Source organism: Echinops telfairi, unplaced genomic scaffold, assembly GCF_000313985.2.
Source record: "Echinops telfairi isolate 266 unplaced genomic scaffold, ASM31398v2 ScPeMD7_1;HRSCAF=3_0, whole genome shotgun sequence".
NCBI lineage: Eukaryota > Metazoa > Chordata > Mammalia > Afrosoricida > Tenrecidae > Echinops > Echinops telfairi.
In genome coordinates, this window is record NW_022103896.1 from 34,868,236 (window position 1) to 34,892,407 (window position 24,172).

General features: G+C 49.5%; 1 protein-coding gene across 1 annotated transcript; it reads right to left on the reverse strand.

The window, feature by feature from the left end:
- Window positions 1-1,960: 1,960 nt before the first annotated feature.
- On the reverse strand, window positions 1,961-11,123 carry LOC101638844 (dendrocyte expressed seven transmembrane protein). Its single transcript, XM_004697682.2, has 3 exons — window positions 10,098-11,123; window positions 2,860-3,168; window positions 1,961-2,035 (listed from the first exon to the last, which is right to left on the reverse strand). The coding sequence occupies exons 1-3, from the start codon at window positions 11,121-11,123 to the stop codon at window positions 1,961-1,963; spliced, it is 1,410 nt and encodes a 469-aa protein (XP_004697739.2).
- Window positions 11,124-24,172: the final 13,049 nt, after the last annotated feature.

Below are 24,172 nucleotides of genomic sequence, written 5' to 3' on the forward strand. Positions count from 1 at the left end.
ATGGGAAAAATCCCAAAGACAGGGACCAGAGTCAGCTGGCTGGGTGTTGCCAGGACCTTCTCTGTTACCCTGTTCAAAGGTTTGGTGTGGATGCCGGTGATGTTGTTAGCTAGACAGAAAGTTAGGAAGGCTGTTGGTGGAATTTAGAATATCAAAAGCACCCAATTCCTTCAGAACATGAAGCAATTGAGGCACCATTTTACCCCATGGGAGGCAAACCCCTTCTCTGTGGAAGAAATAAGTGCAAAATGACAACAAAAATGCCCACATTCATAAATTGTATTAACAAATGTATTTGTTTGTTGCTTAGAAAACAGAATGAAGCATAAAGTCATCAGGATATTTCAATATGCCCAAATGACTGGTGTATATGCACGTTCTAGGATCCTTTTTCTTTCTTTTTTTCTGGAGGCGGGGAGTGGGTTGGGTTTGAAATCCCTGGCAACTACATCAGCAATGACCAGAGTCCAGTTGTAGAAGAGTCTTCCATGAAGTTAACGGGACCCGCAGGTAAACTGCTCTGCAGTGTTCGTAGTGTGGTGAAATTCTGGGTGAAGCAAGGTTAAATGAGATTTATTTCTTATGGGAATTCTCCTTTTTGAATTGTGGCAACTTGCTTTATGAATCTTCAAGGTTGGAAGACTGCTGATGAGAATTGACTACATAATGTTCTCACACAAACTCTTTATGGAATCTCTGCAAGGATGAATGGTCCGACAAACACGCTGTAAATGGGGATTCAGACCCATTTCTAAGGTAGGCTCCTTTCGTTCGAGAAAGTTCACCACTGAAGGCCCACGGATCTGTAAGCATCTGGGGGGTGAATGGTGACTCTCATTTTTACCTGCTCCTAACCATCGCGCAGGGAGCTCTGAGCAATGTCAAAGCCCAAGCCCAGCCCCCCCCCCCCCCCAAAGCAACTACTGCAGAGGCTCTGTGGGTGAGGCTGTGCACTAGTAATGGTTACAGCTCCTTAGGGAATTATGACTTGTGTGCAGGCTTGGACCTACTGCTTGAGCAGGTTCATTTCTTCCTCATTTAACTGGCTTCGGCAGAGACAGAGGGCAAGAACCTAAAGATGGTGTGGTAGTTTACATAATCTAGTGTCAACTTGCGAGGGGGTGGAGTCTAGCCTGTCATTCAGGTCGCAGCTTGATGACCTCATTTGGAAGCACCACAGAGATAAATAGCTCACTGGAGACCAGATTTCTCTCTGCTTTGTCTTCTTGCTAACAAGACATATGTAGCTACACTGATGGAGCCAGAGCCCTGGGGCTGGAGGAGCCACATGGAGACCCACATCAGTGCTGAGATGCTTCCACCGCCACTGAACCCACAAGACCTTTTACCCACTGGCCTGTGGTATTCCTGCATGTATTATGTGAGTCTAAAGAAGAATTTATGGACTGATGCTGGACATATGGGCTAATCCAGACTTATGGACTTGATCAGAACTGGGCTGGGATGTTTTACTCTTTTATATAATTACTCTTTTATATAAAGCTCTCTCTTACATATATATCAGTGTCCTGGATTTATCTCTCTAGTCAACCCAGACGGACACAAATGGGTTGTTGGCATTCATGTGTTTGTTCCCCACAGGCACGTTGCTTGTGAGACTGCCATAGAGATTTGGATGGTTTTCTGGTTTGTCCTCTAAATATTATTCTATGCTGAGACTCATTATTAAGGGGCCAGTGAGTGTCCTGTTGCCCTATGATGTAGTCTAGAATGATTGGCATTGTTTGAATGACAAACTACCTAATTGTTTAGATGGAAGCCCCTTGGCCCCAGGGGAACGAGTAGTCCAGAGGCACGACCCCAAAGTGGCCCTACACACTGCAGCCCCGAGACAGGCGTGTCACATCGTCCCCTGGTGCTGGCCCTGGAGAGTGGCCGAGGTCAGTAAGCCTGAGGAGCATAGCTGCTGGGGTGTGGCTGAGCAGCTCCCTGGGGTCTCTCATGGGTTGTCCTCACACACGGCATCTGTCTGTTTCTTCTTCATCCTTTCCAGGACTGGAAGCCAGAAGTGAATCTAACGAGACAAAAATGGTACATGGAGGGCAAGAGTCACTTGAAATGTCTCTCGTGCAAAGTTTTCATTGCAGGGTTACCAGTGTGTGTGTGGGGAAATCTCAAAGATGTTTTCAAACGGGCCCCAAAGATTAAGGGTCCCCTGTCTAGCTTATCCTTCCTAACTACCCAGGGCTTTCACTGTCCTTGAGTTCTTTTGGAAGCTGTAGCTCTTCGGTAGCAACGAAGACAGTAATTCTTGCCCTTAAATATGCTGATGAATGTTGCCCTGTCGAATGCAGTGGACTCAATTTCTACCTGCTTCTGTGGAGGAGGCCAATTCTGCATCTTTTAAGTGAATTCATTTTAATATTCCTGGTGGCCTGGGTGTGGGAGCATTGTGTGTGTGTGTGTGTGTTGAATCCTTTAAATTTATTGTAACTTACTATTTTTATTTCATGAACATTATACAAACTAGTTGATACATGTTTGTCTAAGCATCAAGATGTTACCATTTAAATAGATGCATATTATGTATGTTATACGTATGCTATACTGTATAAAATTGTTTATAAGGTGTGTGTTTGTGCGTGCACAGGCACTTATTTCAACACTGGAAAATGCGCAAATTATTCGGAGCTTACCGAGCTGTAGTACATAATTTTTTTTTCTTTGTTGTTTCTTTATCCTTTACATGGGGAGGCCATGTTATTGGGTGGTTTCTGTGGTGGTGGCCCCTCTATAATGTGTCTGAACACACTCACTGAAAACAAGTGTTTTGAAGGCCAACTTGCCTTACAACTGAATATTTCCTAAAGTAGCACGTCCACCCCTCCTGGGCCTCACCTTTGTAAGATACAGACTCAGTTTCCTTTGGACTGCTCCAGGTAGCTGCTCTGACCGTTTCTTCAGTAGCTTTGCATGTAGGTATTGGATGCGCTCCCGCTCCACGCTGGGGTAGAAGGATGTTGCCACCAGGATTTTAAGTTGCATGAGGATGGAAGACAACAGTCCCAGCAGCACCAGCGTGACCAGGATAATAATGAGAAGAACCCAGGTCTGAGACAGAAGGAACTTTGGTTCAGGGATGCAGCTGGGTTCAAACAGAGAAATGTGAAAGGCAGAGGCATTGATGGTGCGTCGGAGCCCTTCCACCTACGGCAGAAGAAGAAAGAGGTCAAGCTCCACACCAGCCCTGTCTGTCCTCAAGACTGCGCAGCAATTCCTAACGTTTATTTTGAAAGGCACGGCGAAAGAGCTCCATGAGTTTATTTTGAGTTATGATTGGGGCAAAGGAGAAGAGATGAGTCTTATTTATAACTCTTGCAGGTTTTACCAGCGTGAATTTGTGGAGCTGTAGAGTTCTTTAAGAGAAGGTATCAGGTAGGCTTGTCTAGTCTATCTTTTCGGTGGAGTCATGGTGCCCAGCAGATTTTTTCAAGGCTCCGAGGAGTCCTGCAGCAGAGAAAGCCAAGGATTTTCCTAACATATTTGATCACACGGCCCATTTTCATGGACCGTCTACTTCTCTCCTTCCAGGCACACGGGCTGAGGAGAGATGATCTTAACTCAACCTGGAGAGAAGGTTGTTTGGGACTCATCATCCCTTACGATCCACACATATCCGTCAGTCTGGATAGAGAGCCCTTCAGGTTGTCACGAGCTTACCAAGATGTTTAGGTAGTAAAATGCGTTCTAGGCCAATCTTGTAGCACGTGTTATGGATGTGTGCGATCAAGTCCTTCGACATAGTGACCTTATACAGCACAAGAGCACGGCCTCGCGGCTGTAATCCGTAGGAGTAGATTGCTAAATCTTGTCTCCCCAGGAGTCCCTGGGTGGCATCAGACTGCCAGCTGAGTGGGGACCACTCACCCCTTCTTAAGCCATCCCCAAACTCACTGCTCTCAAGTCAACGCTGACTCGGATCTACCCGAGACTGTAACTCTACTGGAGCAGAAAGCCTCATTTTTCTCCCTTGGAGTAGCTAGGAGTTTCAAACTGTTGATCTTGCGATTCTCAGCCCAATTCGTGACTCACCATGCCACCGAGGTTCCTCTTAGAGGCTGTTATTTTAATTTCATTCTTTTCCAGGTTAACATGCTGATCCTAGAACGTGCTTTACCGAAGGAGACTCTAGTATCCTGTGTGGGGGGAGGAGTCCTTCCAAAGAGGATGCTTTTCTTCTCCTTCTTCTCCTTGTCTGAAGGCAAGAGTTGTCCTCACCGAACTGACACAGAGGACAGAAGATGACATTGAGCTACCCCGCCAGGCCCCCAGCAAGATCAGTGTGTGTTGATTCAGCGCTTTCTTTCCCCTGACCTGGGAAAGTCATTTAATCTCTCAGTGGATTTGTTTTCTCATTTGGTAAAACAGGAATTAATGGACCAGATCGTACTCCCAGTGTCAACGAAGCACCTTGGGGATGGCGTATTAACCTTACAGAACTGGGGTACTTAGTAAATTATTATCACCCCAGTGTAGCCGAGCCCTGGGGCCAGGCAGAGGTAAATAGCACCCCCCTCCAAGAACCCAGCCACACCCAGAGAACAAGGTGCACCCTGGGTCCCCACCTGAGACCTCAGTACCGGTGTCAAGGCCAATCTGTCATCCCTGGGCACCCGGCCTAAGCAATGGGAAGCTTAGTGCTGTTGCTTAAAGAAGACAGCCCGCACACAGTTACATAGATTTAGGTCTCCAGAGCAAACGCATGGGCTCTTTTATAATCCTATGGAAGAAACAAACACATCGATTGAGTCAGTGATGAGAAATCCTGCAATAAGAAAGCAGCGGGGTTTCTGTCTGCAGAGAAGTTAATTTAGTCTCGGAATCTAACCAGGGATTTTTGCAGCTGGGAGTCAGGGTTTTATAAAGATTGAGTCAACAGTTTCAAACGGGGTTGGTCGAGGGTAACGTGGAAGACAAATTAAACTTTTGAAAAGTGTTGAGCAGCAGACTAAATGGTATCCCGATGTTTTTAGAAGGAGCCGTGGTGTTGCGGGGATTAAGATTCAGCTGCTATCCCAAACATCCTCAGTTCAAGCCCACCAGCTGCGGCCGAGAGAAAGGTTTGGTTCTCCTCTGTCATTGTGAGTTGGAATTGATTCCATCACAACGAGTTTGCAGGGTCGGCCGTCTTTCAGTTGTGCTTACTCCTTTTAAATAAACATGTTGGGAAGATAGGGAAGTCAGCCCATCCTGGGAGTGATCCCAGCTCTGTGCCTTTTAGCGGGGTGACCTTGAGTGGTTTGTGTAACGCTGTCGCACTGCCACGTTTTAGATGAAACACTGTCTTCAGCCTTCACCACAGCCCCACGAGGTGGGCATGTGGCTGTTGCTTTGTGCCATCCAGTGGGCTTTGACCCAGAGCAGCCCCCGTGATAGAGTAGAACTGCCCTCATTGGATTTTGTAGTCTTTAAGGGGGAAAAGTCGGGTGGGCGGTGTCGGGGCGGGGGTGGGGGGGCAGTAGTAGTTACTCGCTGAGCTGCTAACTGGAAAGTTGCCTGATTGGACCCATCAGCTGCTCCAGAAGAGAAAGCTGTGGCCGTCTGCAGAAGAGATGGGAGCCTGGGAACCCCGATGGGGCAGTTCGACTCCGTCCTGCAGGGGTGCCCGGGAGTCAGAAACAACTCACCTTTTTAATCTTTATGGGAGAAGTCCCCCAGTTCTTTCTCCCGCGGTAGGCAGACTCTTCATTATTATTTTCCAGAGAGGTGACCCGAGGCTCTCAGAGGATAATAACTGGCTACAGCCACATGGCTAGCCAATGCTGGAAGTACACAGACGGACTCTGCAGCCTGCCCATTCGCCCTCATGCGGTGCTCTTGTCTCCTGGGAGATGCCTGAGTGTTCACATGGCTGAAAACATGCTAGGCGCTCAGTAAGCTCACTAGGACTCAGAACTGACTCGATGGCAAGGAGTTTGAGTTTGACATGACTCAGATGCCTTACAGGGCTCATCTCTCACCACAGACCAGCAAAATCCGGGTCTTTCCCCTCCTCCTCTAAAACATTGATTTTAAATCATATAAAAATGAGAGAGAAGTATTGGCCAAAACGATGATTTTTCTCCTGCCTGGCTTCTCCTTGGCACATCCGCAGCCAGGGAGGAGACCAGGAGCTTCCAAGGGCATCCTGGGAGAAGGGCAGGGCGTGGCCAGTCACGTGGAGCCGGCCGCTGGCCTGCAGTGTCCCAGCTCCCAAAGGAGCGAGCTCCACAGTCGCCCCCCCCACAGTCTGCTCCAGCATCCACCCCAGTCAGTCATGTCACCTGTGAGGACAGGGGAGTCACCTGCCCCAGGATGGGAGACCCTCCAGGGCAAGAGTCGACTTTGCATCCACAACACCCAGGAAAGTCCCAAGTGGATTTTCCAATAGAGCATCAGCTCTCAACGCTTCTGGGCCTTTTGGATTGAAAACACCATCTGCTCCCCATGCCCCAACCTTCTCTTTCAAAGACCAGAATGAGCCACCCAGCAAGCGCAAGCAGGAGTGTGGGCTGCGGAATGAATGCCAGAGTTGCTGAGTTGATTTCCACGCAGAGCGCTCTCCTGTAACAGACAGACCTGCCCCTGAGGGAGCTGGGGCCGATCGTCTTGATATGCAGGAGCCTGCAGGAATACGTGGTGGGTTCCAGGCTGGGCTGCTGGTCAAAAGATCTGCAGTTGGAAGGCACCACCGCTCCGTGGAAGACATATGAGGCTGTCTTTAAGGTCTTGGAAACTCAAAGGGGCCTGTTCTACTCTGCCTCTGGGATCGCTGTGGGTCAGAATGGGTTTCGTGGCAGTGGGGAGGTTCGTCGTTTCTGGAAGCAGAATCATCAAGTGTTTGGACCCCATCGCTGCTGGGTGAGCTCGAACCACCAACCTTTTGGTTAGCAGCTGAACTGCTCCAAGGTTGCATCACCAGTGTTCCTAAGACAAGCCGCCCAAGAGGGAAGTAAAAAGAGAAGGAGGGAGAGGTGAAGGGGGAAGATAAGCCTCATACCACGGAGAATGTGGGGAGGGGAGATGGAAATGGGTGCTTGCCCTAGCCACCCCTCAACATGCCCTATTTGGCTTATTTTGGCTTATCTTATATTTGGCTTCTGTTTGAAGCACTGCTTCCATTATCCAAACCGCTCCGAGAATATGGAGCAACAGGGCATCTTGTAATTACTGAATCATTCAGGGGAAGCAGCGTGCTCTGGGCAATCACTGCTGAGAGAAAGCCCAGCCTGGGGAGAGGTGGCAGCCTAGGCAGGGGGCTGGGGCGGGCGGGGTACTTGCTGAGTCGGAAGAAGCCAATGTGTGGATGCAGCAGCAGAAGGGGTCGGGCCCTGGGAGACAGAGGGAGGTTTGCTCCAAAGGGGTGGGGCCAGTGGAGGGTTGAGGGCCACATCTCTGCAACGTCCCCTCTACGATTTCCCTACAGCCCCAGCGTTTTCCGTCACGGCAGCTATGGAGGGACAATCAAGGGCATGGAAGCAGCTTTGGTGTTTTCATGAGTTTGCTTTGATGTGTGCCACCTCAGTCTCCCCCTCCCCCGCCCCTGGCACTACCCAGGTCCTCGGAAATGTCAACACAGGCAGGGGAAACGGAAAAGAAAAGATGATGAGAGATGGGTCACACACACAAACAAACCCGACTTCCCTGTCAGCACTGGAAGGAGCAAGAAGCGGAAGGCAGCTAGAAAGCCAGATTTCTGGAGACACGGGAGCCTTCCGCTCAGGGGCAGTGACTGTCTTGGGTCATTAAGACTTTCACGGACCCTCCCAAGGCTTCTGGAGGCTAAACTCCTGGGCCCATGCTTTGGGGGAGGGTATACAAGAACCCTGCTTTGTTCTCTCCGCTACCGATTGGAATTACAAGTAGAGTTTTTGTTTTATTCAAATCTCAGGGCCCACCCGGGTCCAATGAAAAGAGAAATGAACCCCCTTGAGGATTCCTCTCGTGCTGGGGGGGGGGGGTGTTCAGGTCCCCGGAGGTGACGCTGCGCTCCATGCTGCAGGCCAGGGAAGAGGGGCCTGGCCTTGTTGCTCCTAAGCTGAGTTTCTCAGAGCGCTCTCCGGGCCACCTCCTTTGGAATCAAATGGCGTGTTTATGAAAAGCACCGCGGATGAGCACAGAAGTAGAAGCTCTAGTTTTGAAACCAAGAGATGTGTGACTAGAACCCCTCTGCGCCGCCCCCCCCTACACACACACACAAGCCCTGTTCAGCAAGCACCCTCCTAAATTCAAGGTTAGCGACGTTGATAAAGAACTCAGGGTGCCTCGTGAGCTTTGTGCCTGGCCCAGCGCCTACAGACACAAGTCTGAAGGTGAGCCGAATCAGGTTCTGAATACTGGCCACCCAGGTCCATGCCAGGAGCTCTGAGCACTCATTTTCTCAAACCCAAAGGCTGGTGGTCTGAACCCTCTCAGCCGTTCTGTAGCAGAAAGCCCGGGTGGCCTGCTTCCTGATGCAGCCACAAGCCGAGGGGTGCCAACCTCCAAGGGAAGCTGGAGGAAGCAAGGAATGGGACTCCAGAGGGAGCCCCGCCCCGCCAACAGTAGGCTGATGCCAGCCGAGCCTCCAGAACGAGGAGAAAATGAAAGGTGGTTGTTCAAAGCCGCTCCATTTGTGATGCTTGTGTATAGCAATCACAGGAAGCTAACACACCAACCACAACTCTTCACAATGACATCACATCCTAACCTCGGAAGTGTAATTCCATTTCACCAACAGGTGCCAGACCCCACGCCTGGCACTGGGGATTCAAAGATTAAAGAGACCGCGCCTCCACAGGTGGCCTAAACGATTATACGATCGGCTGCTAACTGAACAAGCTGACAGTTGTGGTGGAGTGAAGTCTGTTAACATGGCTCCTCTATCCATGTCTCTGCAATTCCCACCGAATGATTGGGTGGCACGACGCACCTAGAGTGTGTGAGACACCAACAGAGCAGATTGGTCAGTTTGGCCAGTCCCCTGTGCATAAGAAAGCTGGCTCAAAAGCAGGAACAGAGAGAGTTTGCAGGACCATCAAAGAAGAAGAGCCACCAGCAGCGCACGCTGGAATCCCTCCCTGAAGCGGTGTGGGCAGCATATGCCATGCTGAGGCCCGAGGCCGAGACAAGGAGACCATGAGACCCAGCAGAGGAGCAGCGCTGAGACTGTGAGACTGTGAGACACAACAGCCTGCTGGCCGCACAGCCAACGCAGCCAGAGGCCCAGGAGCCACGAGGCTGAGAAGCTAAAGACTTGGCTGCTGGCTGAGGGGAGGGATTGCTTTGGGCCCTTGACTATATCCGTAAGGTTTTCTGATCCTGGAAACCTGTTCACTTCCCAAATAAAGCCCCTTAGTCATGAGTGTTGTGTGTGGCCATCGCAATAGGTTATGGAACCCGGCGGAGAAGCAGAGTGCTGTGGGCAGAAACGTGGGGGTCCGAACAGGGTAAGAGAAACATGGAGGGCCGAGGCGTGTCTGACCTCCGCCTTGTGGGACGAGGCCTTAGGTGCGTGTGGAAATGGATTCTCTCTCGGCCTCGTGTAGCCGGAGGTCAGCTATGGCTGTGTTCACGGCCGCGGGAACCCACTGACAGGCTCTGCGGGAGTAAGACCTCTGCTTCCATAAAGACCCTAGCCCAGGACACCCAGCAGGGAAGTTCCCCGTGGGGTCGTTATGAGTGGGAACAACAACCATTGTCTTGAGATGTCCACGATCCCTTGAAAAGCAGACAAGCAAGTAGCCATGAGACACAGCAAGAAGTATCTCCACTGGGGAACCGATCGCTTGATCAACATATAACCCCCATTCCCCAGGGGGACAAAGAACAGAAGCAGGGGTGAAGGGAGACAGAGGACGGTGTAAGATAAGAAAAGAAGAGTTACTGATCATTTATCCAGGGGTCATGAGAGTGAGGGAGGGAGGGAAACAAGAGGAGCTGATACCAAGGGCTCAAGTAGAAAGAACATGCTTTGAAAAGGATGATAGCAACATATGTACACATGTGACTGATACAATTGAGGTATATGGGTTGTTCCAAGAGCCCTCAATAAAACGATTAAAAAATAAGAAGAAAGAAAGACGTGTTTCCACCTCCCCGGCCCCCCGGGCACCTACCTCTGTGTGCAGTTTCAAGTGAACCTGAAGCTCTGGCAAGCTCCGAAAGTGTTTGCTCACAGAGAAAATGAGCCGATACAGCAGGTAGTCCACAGCGGCGAACAGCACCCAGAGGTAGAGATGACTCAGGACAGGGAGGAGAAACAGCCCCAGGCGTCTCCTCTCCTTGGGAGTCGGACGGAAAGTCGGGATGACCACGTAGGTCTCCCGCTCCGTCTTACTCAGCGGGAACACACAGGGCTGCTGGTGGAGCCTCCTGCTTTCGTCAAAGCGAACAAACGGTCTGGTGATGTAGATGTTCTCAAACTTCGAGCCACGAGGGCCCAAGAAGCGCTTCATGAAGAGGCCAGTGCCAAACAGGATCAGCACCAGCCCGGCGGCGGCGAACAGGCTCCGGCTCAGGGCAGACAGCGCCTCCGCGGTCGTCATGGTTTGGTAGATGGCTTGCAGGACTTCGCCTCTGGTGTCATTGAGCTGCGCCCTGACTGCCTCGCTGGGACTGAAAAGCGAGACCACTAGAGTTTGCTTCCACGAAACAAGGTCATCGAGCAGACTTAATGGGTGGGCAAGGTCATGAAGCCACTGAATGGCTTCGATGTATCTTTGCAAAAGTGGGATGTGTAAGGAAAGGCTCTTTGCCTTGAGGTTGCAAGTCATGCTGTCCAGAAGGCCTTTGAAGTTCTGAAAAAGATTCTCCACGTGCCCAAACACCGCGATCCCCGTGCCAGCCGCCATCAACGCGTTCCTGCCTTCGCGCAGGCCACACGAGAGAAAGAAGAGGAGAAGGAAGCACCGTGCGTGCTTGCAGCAGCACAGCAGGACGCACAGGGCGAGCCAGGAGATGGTGAACCCCAAGAAGGATGGCAAGCGCCAGAAGGCCACAAAGAGGAAGCTCACAGAAAGCAGAGCAACGAAACCGCAAACACACACGTGTCGGATGAAGTCCACCCATCCCGGGCTCCTCGGAGACACATAGATCCCCCAGAGACTCAGGAAGATCCCCGAGGCTCCAGTCCAGAGACTCATGCTCTCTGTGCCCCTGGAAATGAAGCAGAAACCAAGGTCAGAAATGGCTTTTGAAAGTCTTCTAAGATTTTTCGAATGGCATCAAGGCAGATAAAGTGCAAGCAAATCTCCACACATCTTGGCCCAGCCCTGTAGCAACACCCTGTGCTACGTGACTCTGCAGCTTCTCTTCCAAGAACCCCACTGCTATTGAGTTGATTCCAACTCATGGTGTCCCTGTCGAGGGTTTCTGAGGCTGTACATCTTGACGGGAGGAGCCGGTCTCAGCTTTCTCCCTCAGAGTGGCTAGTGGATTTGAACCACCAACCTTGCAGTTTGCAGCCCAATGCTTATCAAACAGCACCACCAGGGTCTGTCTTCTCAGATCAAGAGGAGGGAGAAATGGCTCTGTCAAGAAATGAGGTCCGTGTCTCCATTTCTCCCCTGGAATGGGATATTCCGTGGAATGTGGCAGAAGTGACCGCCCACAAGTCCTGAGCCCATGACCTGATTCTGCTTGCTCTTTGGGGAGTCTACGACTACCTTGTTTAAAAGTTCCAGGTGTATTCTTTTCTAATTATTATTGTAATAAATCACAACGAACTTAGTGGCCCAAAGGAATACATTGTCATTCTCTTACAGTTTGGCAGATCAGAAGTCTAAAATACATGGGAGGGTGGCATTCCTTCTGCAGGCTCTAAGAGGGATCCCATTTCCTTACCTCTTCTAACTGCTAGACCTCAGAGCAGCGGTTCTCAAACTGTGGGTCATGACCCCTTTGGGGATGGACCAACCCTTTCCGATTCATAACAGTAGCAAAATTACAGTTATTAAGTAGCAATGAAGATAATTTTATGGTTGGGGGTCACCACAACATGAGGAACTGTATGAAAAGGTCGCGGCCTGAGGAAGGTTGAGAACCACTGTCTTTGAGCCTGCGTGCGTCCCATGGTCCTTGGCCCTCTTCTGTCTCCACAGTCAGCAACTTAGCATCCTCTCCCTTCTCTGACCTTTGCTTTCATTCTGACATCTCTCTACAACTCTGATCCTCCTGTCTCCCACTCATAAGGGCCTTTGGTTTATCCAAGACAATCTCCCCATCTCAGTACCTTTAATTTAATCTTATTTGCAAAATCCCGCTTGCCATGTAAATTAGAATATTCACAAATTCCAAAGACTAGGACGTGGATATCTTAATCCTTGGACTACCTATACTGTTAGATGATAACAACCACACGACCAGGCAACTGCCAGACACGTGAGAGGCCACCCGAGAGCAGCCAGCCCCAGGCAACCCACCAGTTACTTGATCACCGATACGTGAGGAATAATAAAGCTTTATTATCTTAAGTCACTGGTTTTTAGGTGATGGCTGGTTAGGCAGTTTGTTCACTGATAAAGGCAATGAGAGAATTTTAACAATAGTTGAAATGTACCCTGTCCTGATGCAGATAAGGCTGAAATAATCAATAAACTGTGATATAAGATCACACTCTGTAGACCTCTATTTCCTTGTGCTCCAATTTTATAGACCAGAAAACATCAAGGGCATCCAAACCTAAATGTGGAATTGGACTGAGCCCATTTTTATCTCTTCTCGGTAACCATTGCTTTTGCTTCTTTTTATTTTGAGTATTCTAAAAATAAACATAACAACAATTGCCAATTGAACATTTTTTATATGTACTGTTCTGTAATATATTTGCATTAATCATTCTGGGCAATTATCACCGGCATCCATTGCCAAGTTTCTCATCATCATAAACAGATACTCAGTGCGTCCCAGTGGCAATTTAGCCTATCACCAAGGGAAGCATGAGTCTACATGTTTACCTACTAATCTGTATTGAACAACATCATCTTTTTCACCATGTTGAACATTCTGCCTGTTGATATGACTGGCACCTGTCTCTTCCAACCCCACACCACCTTTCTTCTGAATCAACACCTCTTTTCAAATTATTCCAATCCCTGCCAGGGACAGGGTCCCCAGTTAGTAAGGTAAACCCACGCTTACCTTCCTTATTGGGTAATCCACCCCGGAAGCTTCCAATAACCCTCCTTTTCCACCTCCTTCCTGCCCTCATCGTCGTTAGTCAACTCTATATAAACCACTGCTGTTTCATTTCCCTGCCGCTGCCCTCCAAAGCATGTTCCTTCTGGAAAAGCTTACAAATAACAGTATGTTTGTCACTGAATTAATCATCTTTTCTTTTTGCCTGGATGTGGAATCATTACGATGAAGGTGTAATTGGCCACTGGCACCCTATCAGGCAGGCAGATTTAAGTTTGTGCTGAGAACCTTTGGATCATTTGCCATGATAGAAAATTAGTCTGTCTTGATAGACGTGAAAATGCCTAATGAGAAGTATAGCGTAATGTGGAATTTTAATGAGGGCAGTGATCAATTGTGAAACCACTCTCAAAGAAGTCCCTTTCACATCAGAGCAGGTGGGACTGTATTCCTACAGAGTTCTGATGGTATAGTGGGTCAATGCTTGGTCACCGACAAACTGAAGAGATCATTGATTAGAATCCATCAGCTGATCCATAGGAAAGAGAGGTGTGGTCGTCTGTTTCTGCAAAGATGACGAGCCATGGAAACCCTATGGGGAAGTTTTACTCTATAGGTGAATTCATAGCTGACTCATAATTGCAGTTGGGAAACAGCTATTATTCAAAATCCACTCGATAGCTATCGGCTGTATTTGTCCTGTTAGGACCAGTGTATCAGTGGTGTGAGATACGTATCCAGGCGTTGGCTGGAGGGCAGGAACTGAGCAACATTATGTTTGTGTTGGGTTATGCACTCCACCCCCCCATCGTCTGAGGATGCATGTGGCTAGGCCGGCCTCCTTTCCCGTCATGTTTTCCTACCACTGCAGTCTTTGGAGTTGGGGGTGATGGAGGTGACGCATTGTCCATTGCATGCTGCTGGTCTTGGGCAGGGAGTCTTCCAAGCTCGGTTTACCCCAGTTGGCCCAACAGCCCTGTGCTCGTCTCTCTGTTCCCTAAACCTCCCCTCTGCCTCCCCCCTTCCCCCGCCCCTCCCTGACTTCCTTGGCATGTTCAGGCTCTTGCCTAGCCCCCTGCCTGCCTAGGACCTCACATCATCCAATGTTACCCAGAGTCCTTGAGGCCGGTCAGAGTGAGTCATCATAGTTGACTGGGAGAAGACATCCTATGACTGGTTGGCCATCTCTACATGGTCCAATGATCACCAGGGCCTCTACTATGTGGTTGTTGTTTTTTGTGTGTGGGGGGTGGGGTGGGGGGGAAGGGCGGTGGTGGCCTGCAGAGAATACCCCAGGCCTGCTTGACCCCAATTGGAGCCTGGACCATGTTTCCCAAGTCCTGGTAAATGTGAAACGTTGCCTAGACAGATGGCATTATCTGTCTGTGTTCAGGTGGAATGAGATTAATGAAGGGGAGAAATGAGGTGGGGAAATAGGCAGGTTAGGAATAAATGTATGTAAGCATCTCAAGGAACAACACTGAAAAGGTATAGCTCCTGCCCCATTAATCTGGGTGGACCATGCTTACAGCAGGAAAGAAAAATGGGCAGAGTACTTGAGTCCAGAGAAGGATTGCTACCACATGGATCTGGCCTCTGTAGGGATTCACGGCCCCATATAATAGGGTGTTCTTACGGGAGGAGAGGGGAGGAGAATGGTCCATTCAGCCCCTTTGGAGTTATGGGACCAGCAACAGCTGTGACTCTCTTTTCCTGCAAACGGGCTCCCTTTCCGAGTTAGTGATTGGTGCAAAAATCAGCAGTCTTTATGGGCACAGACTGCATCCTCCCTCCACTCCGGAGCCAACTAGAGACAACGATGATCACCGAGTCCCTTTGCACTGGGGCCTTCCTCTGCATTGCCACCCCCAAGTCAGACTTGATTCATGACGTGGGTAGAAGGTTGGTGGTAAGTTCATGGCAGTAGGCAGGACGCCCAGCAGCCAGGCAGGTCAACAGGGGCCACCGCTACTCCCAGGCAATTCTTGCCATTGCTTTGGACTGGATTACCAAACAGCAGTTCAAAACTACCCGTCACGCCCCAGGAAAAGATGAGGCTCTGTGATCATACCGAAGACTTATAGCCGCGGAAGCCCCAAGGAGCAGCTCTACTCTGCGCTGGAGGGTTGCTATGGATTGGAACGGGCTCAGTGGCAGTGGGTTTGGGGCTCTTTATACCAAACTGTCCTTCGATGACCTGCTGTGCTGATAGGTAGTATGGACTCCCTGGGTGGGGCATGAGGAAGACAAGGCTGGCGATCTGCTTCCCAAAGGTCACAGCCCTGAAAACCCCAGGGGGCAGTTGTCCTCTGCAGGCATGGGGTCACGCCTGCAGTTGGAATCCACTCCAGAGCAGCTAACAACAGATAGGTATTCATTACTTAATGCATCCGGGCCACTTTTCATAGGCATCTCTCTGCATCAGCCCGGAAACCTGCAGAGACTAATGCTCTTTGCGTTTTTCCCACGCGGCAACAAGGCTCAAGGCAATGTAGTAGAATTTCTCAGAAATTGACTGGTGGGTCTCTCTGCCTCATTCTCTCTCACTCTCTCTCTCTTTCCTCTCTGGGCCAAATTCCATGTCCCTGGGTTATGTGACTGGCCTCTAGGTCCATTGTGTTTGTCTCTCCTGGAAACGCCCAAAGCCAAAACTCACTGCCACCCAATCCACCCGCTGGAGGACCGGGTGGGACTGCCCTCGAGGGTTTCTGAGACTCTAACTCTGATGGGAGAAGAAGGGCCACATCTTTCTCCCTTGGAGCCACTGGTGGATCTGAACTGCTGACCCCGTGGTGAGCATCCCAACGTGTAACCCACCAGGACTGCTGTAATCCACAAATTCATTTCTATTATCTGATCCCCGTCCCTCACCTCCACATCGAAATACTTGATGCTTTTTAGGATCTATCTCTAAACAGCAGGTTGCTTCCGAAACAAATCAGAAACCCCAGCAGTATCATTTTTTAATTTTTTGCTAATTTCTTTTATGAGGCCCCGTCCTGTTTGCTTTCTGAAAAAATTAATAATGCATCTTCTGGATTTATTTTTCCCTCCTCCTGCCTTTATCCTTGTACAGTGTGTTCTTAACACAGACATCTCCTTGGAAGTATGAAACAGATTTATGGGCACATTAAAATTTTAACATTCTGCCATAAAATCTAATCTCAATTAAATAAGATATACAGCGGCAATTTTGTACCTAACAGGCACATGCTTTTTTAACAAGCAACAGCTCTAATATTACCCTCCTTGTTTTTGTGCTGAAAACAGCCCGTCACCCAAAGTTTCTGCAGAGGGAAGAGGAAGCACATTTTTTCCTGCTTTCCAGCTCCAGCCACAGAGCAGAACTTTGGCTCTGGACCAGAACAAGCCCAGAGGCAGGCACACAATCTGCTCTTCTCATCATCTTAGTGGGGTCCTGGTTTCTTCCCCATTCTCTACTCCTGGGTGTCTCTGAAGTGTTTGTCCCCATGAGCAGGCTTCACCATGCTGTGGCCTTGCCTGCCCAGCTGGTGAGGCTCCGTGAAGGGCACTTGAGGTGGAATGCCCCAAGCTGATGGGAGGCTTGGAGAGAAGGGCACTGTGTCGCCGTCCATCACGCTGAAGCTCTCTGCTCCTTTACACTTGGGCTGCGTTCTTCCTCCCTGACTCTGTGGAGGCTCGGCCAGGCTCCCGCTCTTCCTTCAGAGGGTCCAATTCTTTCCTGGAGGCAAACGAGGCAACCTGGACTCCATCGAGAGCGTTACTCGTTTCTTTCTCGAAGACTTTGCCAAGCAGACACTCAGACTTTTCTATTTTATTTTTAGAGCTGGAAGATATTGTGCGGACCAAAACTTCTTAAACGTTCATTTGTGATCACTGGGGGAAGTCTTGTGAAAAATGCAAGATTTCCAGAAGGTCAGGGGTGGTACGCGAGATTCTGTATCCTTAGCAGGTTCTCGGGAGGTGCTCTTGCTTGCTGGTGTGAAGCTCGGGCATTGGGAAGTCAGTGCGAAAATTCAGTGCTGTTCTGTAGAACTTTCTGTGACATTCGGAATGTTCTCGATCTGAGCCATCCAACACAATAGCCACTTTCCACAAATGTCTGTTAAACAGTTGAAATAAGACTGTGATACTGGGGACACAGCATTCTTTATTTTGTGACTGGGGCTATGCACCCACCAGGTTCCGGTGGGGGTACGGGGACTCACCTACAACAGCCTGGGCCTTGGAAGCAAAGCGATGAGTCGAGTCACAGTTTCCCAACACTCACCGCCCATCACATCAATAGTGCATCTATGGCGTCTCATCAGCCTCCTGTTAAAATCCGTACCAGGAATGCCAAGTCATGGACCAACCTGTCTCACATACTCGGTTTGCCTTCAGTCACCACCAAATACAGAGAGAAGTAGATCCACTCAAACATGTACCTCATTCTAGGAGCCAGGAAAAGAGTCATCCTCCTCCTCCTCCTCCTCATCATCATCATCATATATACTAGCTACCCAGTGGTCACCAAGCGCTTGCATACTGCTGCTCATCCTCCCCACGCCTGCTATCGTTTTTTGATGAGCAATGGGATGTATGTCGTCTGGACTTTGCAATCTAGAAAGATTCCATGGTGGATTTTTCTTTGGGAAACACGCCTTCTTCTTTCCAGGAGCCCTGGTGCTGTCCCGGCGAAGTGCTCAGCTGCTGGCTGAAAGGCTGGTGGCCCGAGCCCATGCAGTAACCCCTTCGGAGAAAGGCCCGACAGTCTGCTCCTGTAAGAAGGGCAGCCAAGAAAACCGGAAGGGCCATTCTATTCCGCCACAGGGAGACGCTATGAGTCAGAATTGACCCGAGCGTCACCTGGCTGTGTCTGTTCTTTGGTCCGTTTGTTTGACTGATGATTGAGCCTGGTATCTGAAAGCAAGGACATGCACTTCTGCACCTTGAAAGCTGATCTGTCTTGAGGACAATGTTCAAAGATGTTGGTTTCCTTGACTCAACAAAAGCTGATCCAACAGGGCTCTGGGGGGGCGGGGGGGGGGAGTGAGTGGAGACCGAGGGTCATGTGTTCTCCACCGGGGTACGCAGACTGCTCCACCAACATGAAATACCCCCAGAGAAGACAATGGCGGCCACTGCATTGGCATCTCAGAGCCAGGTTGCTAGTACGTGCAGGGTTGATGGAAAAACCGAGTCATTGGTTTCCCATGGCAACAGCTCAGCTTGGGCTGGTGTACACACTGCATTAGTCTGCCAGTGCTAGGCCTGGACTAGGGCTCCTCATCACCTCCCAGTCCTTTCCTTGTCCCCTGTCACACTGTCCCACTGCCACCCAAAAGCTGTTTAGATCCCATAAAGGAGCCATTGCTCTCAGTGACCCCTTTCTGTGGATTCCAACTCAGCCCTCTCTGAGGTTCTAAGAAGACTTAGTCGGAGTCTAAGTGGCACAAACCCTAGTTTGGGGGAAAGAGATGGGGAAGGAAGGGTCCTTCCTCCTGGGATATTGCTCTCAGGAGGAGCAAGAAGCAGGCACCGAGCCTCGGTGAGGCAGGCAGTAACCATTACTGCTCATGCAGGCACACTAAAGAGAAATCATCAGTTCAAGGGATCAGGCCAGTCTTGTCCAGGTGGCTGGAAGAAATGTCAGAAAGAGGGAGTGAGGGCTGAGTCCAGTAAACAGAAGAAAAGAGGACAATGGAGTTAGAGCTCTTTGGGCAAAAGTAAATATTCGTAAGGTATAGAGAAAAACCCAGAAGTATGTGATGAGGAACTAGCTGACCACAGGATGTTAAAGGGTGAATAAAAGGTGGAAAGACCATTCTGGGGAGCAGAGGAGAGGAGGGCTGCAATGAGCACCGAGGGCAGAGGAGGAAGGATGGCAGGACTCACGAGACCTAGGATCACACACAGACTACGCCTGCGGCCAACGTGGCCCAACCCAAAGGTTTTCTGAAACCAAACATGTAAAATCAGATGCCCTCCCCGCAAATCTAGCTTTCTGATTTCTCTCAAAAAAACAGCGACCATATTTAAAAAGTAATCATAAAACAAAGTAGGACAGAAACTGCTGGGGCGGCTCTCAGCCTGAGGCCTATGTCCCACAGCACTGCCCCCTGCCCACCCACACTTCCCCACCTCCCGAGAAGTAGCTGCGACTTCCTATGTCTGTCAAGGTCCCTGGGCAACTCAACCGCTTTTACCTTGCCTAAGAAACCCTGGTGGCAATGTGGGTTAGGCATTGGGCTGCAAGGTCAGAGGTTCCAAACCCCCCAACACCCTGCTCTGTGGGAGAAAGACGAGGCTATCCACTCTTGGAAAGAGTGACAGCTTCAGAAACCCTAAATAGTGTTTCTACGAGTTGGAATCGACTCGATGGGATGATAGTGGGTTTGGTTTTGCCCAGGGATGCTAATCTAAAGATTGACTGCCCAACCCAACCAGCAGAGCCACCCAATAAAGGCCTGGCTGTCTGCTTCCATGAATAGTACCTGCTGGAAAACCTTCTGGGACCGTTCTACACGGTCACACACAGGGTCACAGTGAAGGCACCTGCTTTTGTTTTCCTTTGGGGTGATTTCTGGAGAAGGTGGTCTCCTTTCGCCTGGCTCCCCTCTTTGTCCCGTCTGACTCTCCTCGCCTGGTCTGACATCACGCAGTTCCATCACGGGGCCCAGTTCGTTCTGATCCTGCTGCCTCGGAGGAGTCTAATGGCTTGTGCTCACAAGGCTCAGACACAGTCTGCAGACGCCCCAAAGATACATAAAGCCCAACCAACCCCTGCGCCCTGTAGTCTCTCTGTTCTCCAACCAGCCCTGCAGATCCCCTGCAGAAAACTGGTCTGAGTGCAGCAGCCTCAGGCACAGTTCTCAGGACTCCATCTGAGTCTCCTTTTAAAGGGAAATTCAAAGGGCACAGAGGGTTAGGGGAAGATAACTGGGCTGGGAGGGCAGAGGAGGGGGCGGGCGTGGGAGAAGGCAGGGGGCAAGGAGGGATTTGAGGCTTAGCCTACTTCCCCCTAAAACAGGCAAGATGACTTTGTTAGTCAGCCCACCTCTGGGAACCTCAGCTCCCTTTGGCCTGATGACTCCAAGCCCCTGCTAGTCTCTAGAATAAGAGACGGCAGGCTCCTCACATTGGCTTTCCGGAGGCAGTCAAAGGCCTGCACCTGTACCTGTGACAAAAGAAGTTCTTTTCTTCCCTTTTCTATCTGCCGCTCCTCCCCACCCCACCCTCGCCCCCTTAAAAAAAAGGTTTTTTTTTGAAAACTAGCAAACTTATCACTTGGTCGGTGCATACTGTTCTCTCAGACTGCCAGAATAGCTTGAGGAGGAGCAGGGCCCTCCGTTAGAGGTGGAAAGAATCCTCATAATTCTGTTTTAATCGTCTTGGCCTGGGGAAAGCCAGCAAATGCCTTAGCTTGTGAAAACAACCTTCACACCAGAGAGCCGAGATTGATGAACGTTACCGGGTAAACAGAGCCCTTCAGGCCCTCCTGAGTGCCAAGAGTCACGGGAGCCACAGTGGGAGGTGGGGTGGGGTGGGCAGGGGACACATGGCCGCCTTTCTCCAGGAGCAATGAGTGGCCCTGAGGCCACCTGACTCCAGGGATGAATTCTTCAAACGCTGGGGCCTTGCACGTTTCTACGCGCTGCCCTGTTCATTCCTGCGGCAGTCTCCAAGCTTCCCGGAGGTGAGCATGTTCAGAGACCTCAGGCTGACAGGAGGCAAACCAACCCCAACACTGTTCTTTCTGTGGTTCCTCTGAAATACAGGCTGTGGGGAGGCAAGGGGGTTCCCAAGCCTCGGTTGTCTGTTCTAATTCAGGAAGACCTGACTTTTTAGAAACAAGCTGGTGTGGGCAGTGTACTTACAGATTGTCTCTCAGGTTCGTCTCCGGATGCAAGCCTGCCCTTCCAGGGGCAGTGAGGCCTGATAAAGAACCAGAAAGGGGAACCCCAGTGACAGGAGGGCCACATCCTCATGAATCAATCGCTTTATTTCCCCCAGGAGGTGACTAAGCCCTTGAATATTGACAAAGGATATAACTCACGCGAAGGAGCCACATGTTTCTCTGCTGTTGCATTTTTCCCAGAAGGGGTTCCAGCCATCGATCCTCGAAATGAAGAAAGAGGATCATCAAACACAGGGGAGTGAGTTATGAAAATGCGAACGATCTGTTACGGAGGGAATTCTATCCCCAACAAACGCCTTTGGAATTCCAGGTCAAAACCACGTTGGGCAAGTGCCTTTGCTTTTTCCATGGCACTGAGATCATACAGTGTGGGCTGAGCCCCGGCCTCATCACTACTGTTGCTCGGTGCCGCAGAGCCGCTTTGAACTCCTCGCTACCTCCTCTGGACCACACAGGGAGGGAGGTACTTCACAGGCCTGCCCCACCCTCACAATCCTTGCTAGAAACCTCATCACCACTGATAAAATAGACACACAGACATAGTCAAAGCATAGACCCACAGGCCCACCCGGAGGAAGGCAAATGCTGTGTGAAGATTGTCTACAAGCCAGATAACCAAGGTCTTCCTAGGGCTACCAATAAGCAGGGAATCGATATTGTCAAGACCCTGATTTGAATTTTTAACCGCTAGAACTTCAAGAAAATAAATCTCTGCTTTTTCCAAGTTACCCACTAGTGGTGTTTGTGTTACAGCAGCACTCGGTAACTAAGACAATCTCTTCCTCTTCCTATTCCCTCACTCGCATCCTCTCCAGCCCACGGGAGGTGATAGAACTCTCACCATACCCAACTCTCCTTCACGATTGCATAAGCACATCACATGGCTGCTTGGTGGCATAAGGCAGGTCTAATAGTTTATGACATGCCTTTCAAATTTGCTTGGAACTTCCTAAGTCAGGAGGAGAAGCTAGTGTGGACTTATAAATGCAAGAGCTCTTATCCTCCATTTCCTGGAGTCCTTCAGAAAGGTAAATATCCCTGGGAAGGTTTTCATGTTGTTGACTACAGTTGTAGTTTAATGACCAGTTGGTGGAAATTGCAAAAGATGTTCCGCTAGGCTCGGTACTCTAGAGAAACACAACCAGACAGAGAGAATTTTATATCAAGAGAATGGTTCACACGATTGGGGGCATGGGGGCGTCCGTCTGGTCCAAGTTGATGGATCTCAGAAGTTATGATTCTCATAGTGGCAATGACTGATGAAACAAGGAGGAAAACCAATCAGGCAGATCACAGGCTGGTGGATGCAGGGGTGAACAAATCCAAGATTTTCAGGTCGCGTTTATGGCTGCAGTGTCCGGTGAAACCAGGTTTGGTAGGTTATTAGATGGTGGTAGGTTCAATGGTTAGCGGGAAATATGGTGGGCCTGCAGGTCAATTCCAAAGAGCCAAAGAGGTTGATGAGTCAGATTCAGGATCCAGACCCAGGAAGAAGCAAGCAAGCTCCCCCCCCACCCACCCCCCCAGTGTCCACTTACATAGGAGTTAGGCCACATCCTGAGGAAACATCCTTCCAACTTCATCAGGGCTGTGACCTGAGTCAAAGGATTGTACTCTACTCTAATGCTCTTAAAACCAGTTGGCTGCTTACAGAAAATCCAGTATGGAATTAATTACGTATAGACTCAGGTAGAAGCTGGGTTTTTCAGCACATTATTAATGCAGTTTTGTGGTAAAATTAGGTGTCTCAGCTGGTATTTGGGTCAGCTTATACTCGAGTATATACGGTGCCTTGTGCTATGTTCCATCATGGGGGATTACTAAACCTTAACTTCCAAGTCATTGACAATCCTGACCCAGCCAAGTTGATACAAAACCTATCACATATATCAAGTAACATTGTAAAGCTCTTACCCCTGTAAATTTACAAATTTGAGAAATTTTTAAAAGCTCAAGACAATGTGCTGTCATATAGTTATAAGGATATTTTACAATTAGTGTTTTCATTAAATCGTATTTAATCATTGAAATAGTTGTTTGGGGCGGTATCATCATCATCACACCTATTTTACTGATGGAACAGCCACAGTAAGGAAGTAACTTGGTCAAAGCTACTTAGCTCATGAGCTATAAGAACAAGATTTTAGCCAGGAGCAGACTTTGGAACTCATGTACGAACCATTGTACCACCCTGTCATTCTTGAGCATAGAGTGCATGCTGACCCTGCCAAATGAGAGCGTGCAGCGGAGACCCTTCGGACTAAGACCCTGGATTGGGTTCAAGTAGCTTCCCTGTCCAGTCGCGTGGGTTCTCCACTGCGCAGTCATGCTCAGAGATACAAACGCAAATACGACAATGACAAAGAACAAACAGTACATGGAACAAGATGTGGGAATCTCAAACACTTTAGTGAGCAAACAAAAGAGTACTTGCTCTGTGATTCCATGTACACTGACGATGCCTGCTGGGAACCAAGTGATAAAGTTTAACATCATCAGTGATAAGGAAAATTAATTACACCATCAACTTTGTGATGAGAACATGACATCATCTTTTTTCTTTAACCCCACATGGAAGAAACACGCCAGCCTGTGTGATCATGAGGTATCAATGGGATCAGGTACCAAGCATCTAAGACCCAGAAGAAAATCATACCCAAGGTGAATGGGGGTGGGTACCGATCTGTAGACATTGGACATTCCCTCACAGAGTGGTCACAGGGAAGAAATGAGCCAGTCAGGGTGCAGTATAGAACCGATGAAACACACAACTTTCCTCTAGCTCTTTGGTGCTTCCTTCCCCCCACTATCATAATCTCAATTCTACCTTACAAATCGGATTAGACCAGAACATGCACACTGCTACAGATAAGAGGCCGAAACACAGAGAATCCAGGATAGATAACCCACCGCCCCGCCCCCCAAGGCCAATAAGGAGAATAGAGATACCAGGAGGATTAGGGGGTGGTGGGGGAAGAAAGTGGGAATTGATCACAAGGATCAACCTAGAACCCCCTCCCAAGGGGACAAACAACAGAAAAGTGGGTGAGGGGCAATGGAGGACGATGTAAGATATGAAAATAATAATCTATAATTTATCAAGGGTTTGTGAGGGAGGGCAGGTGGTGGAAGGAGGGGGAAGAAGTGGGGAGCTGATATCAGGGGATCAAGTGG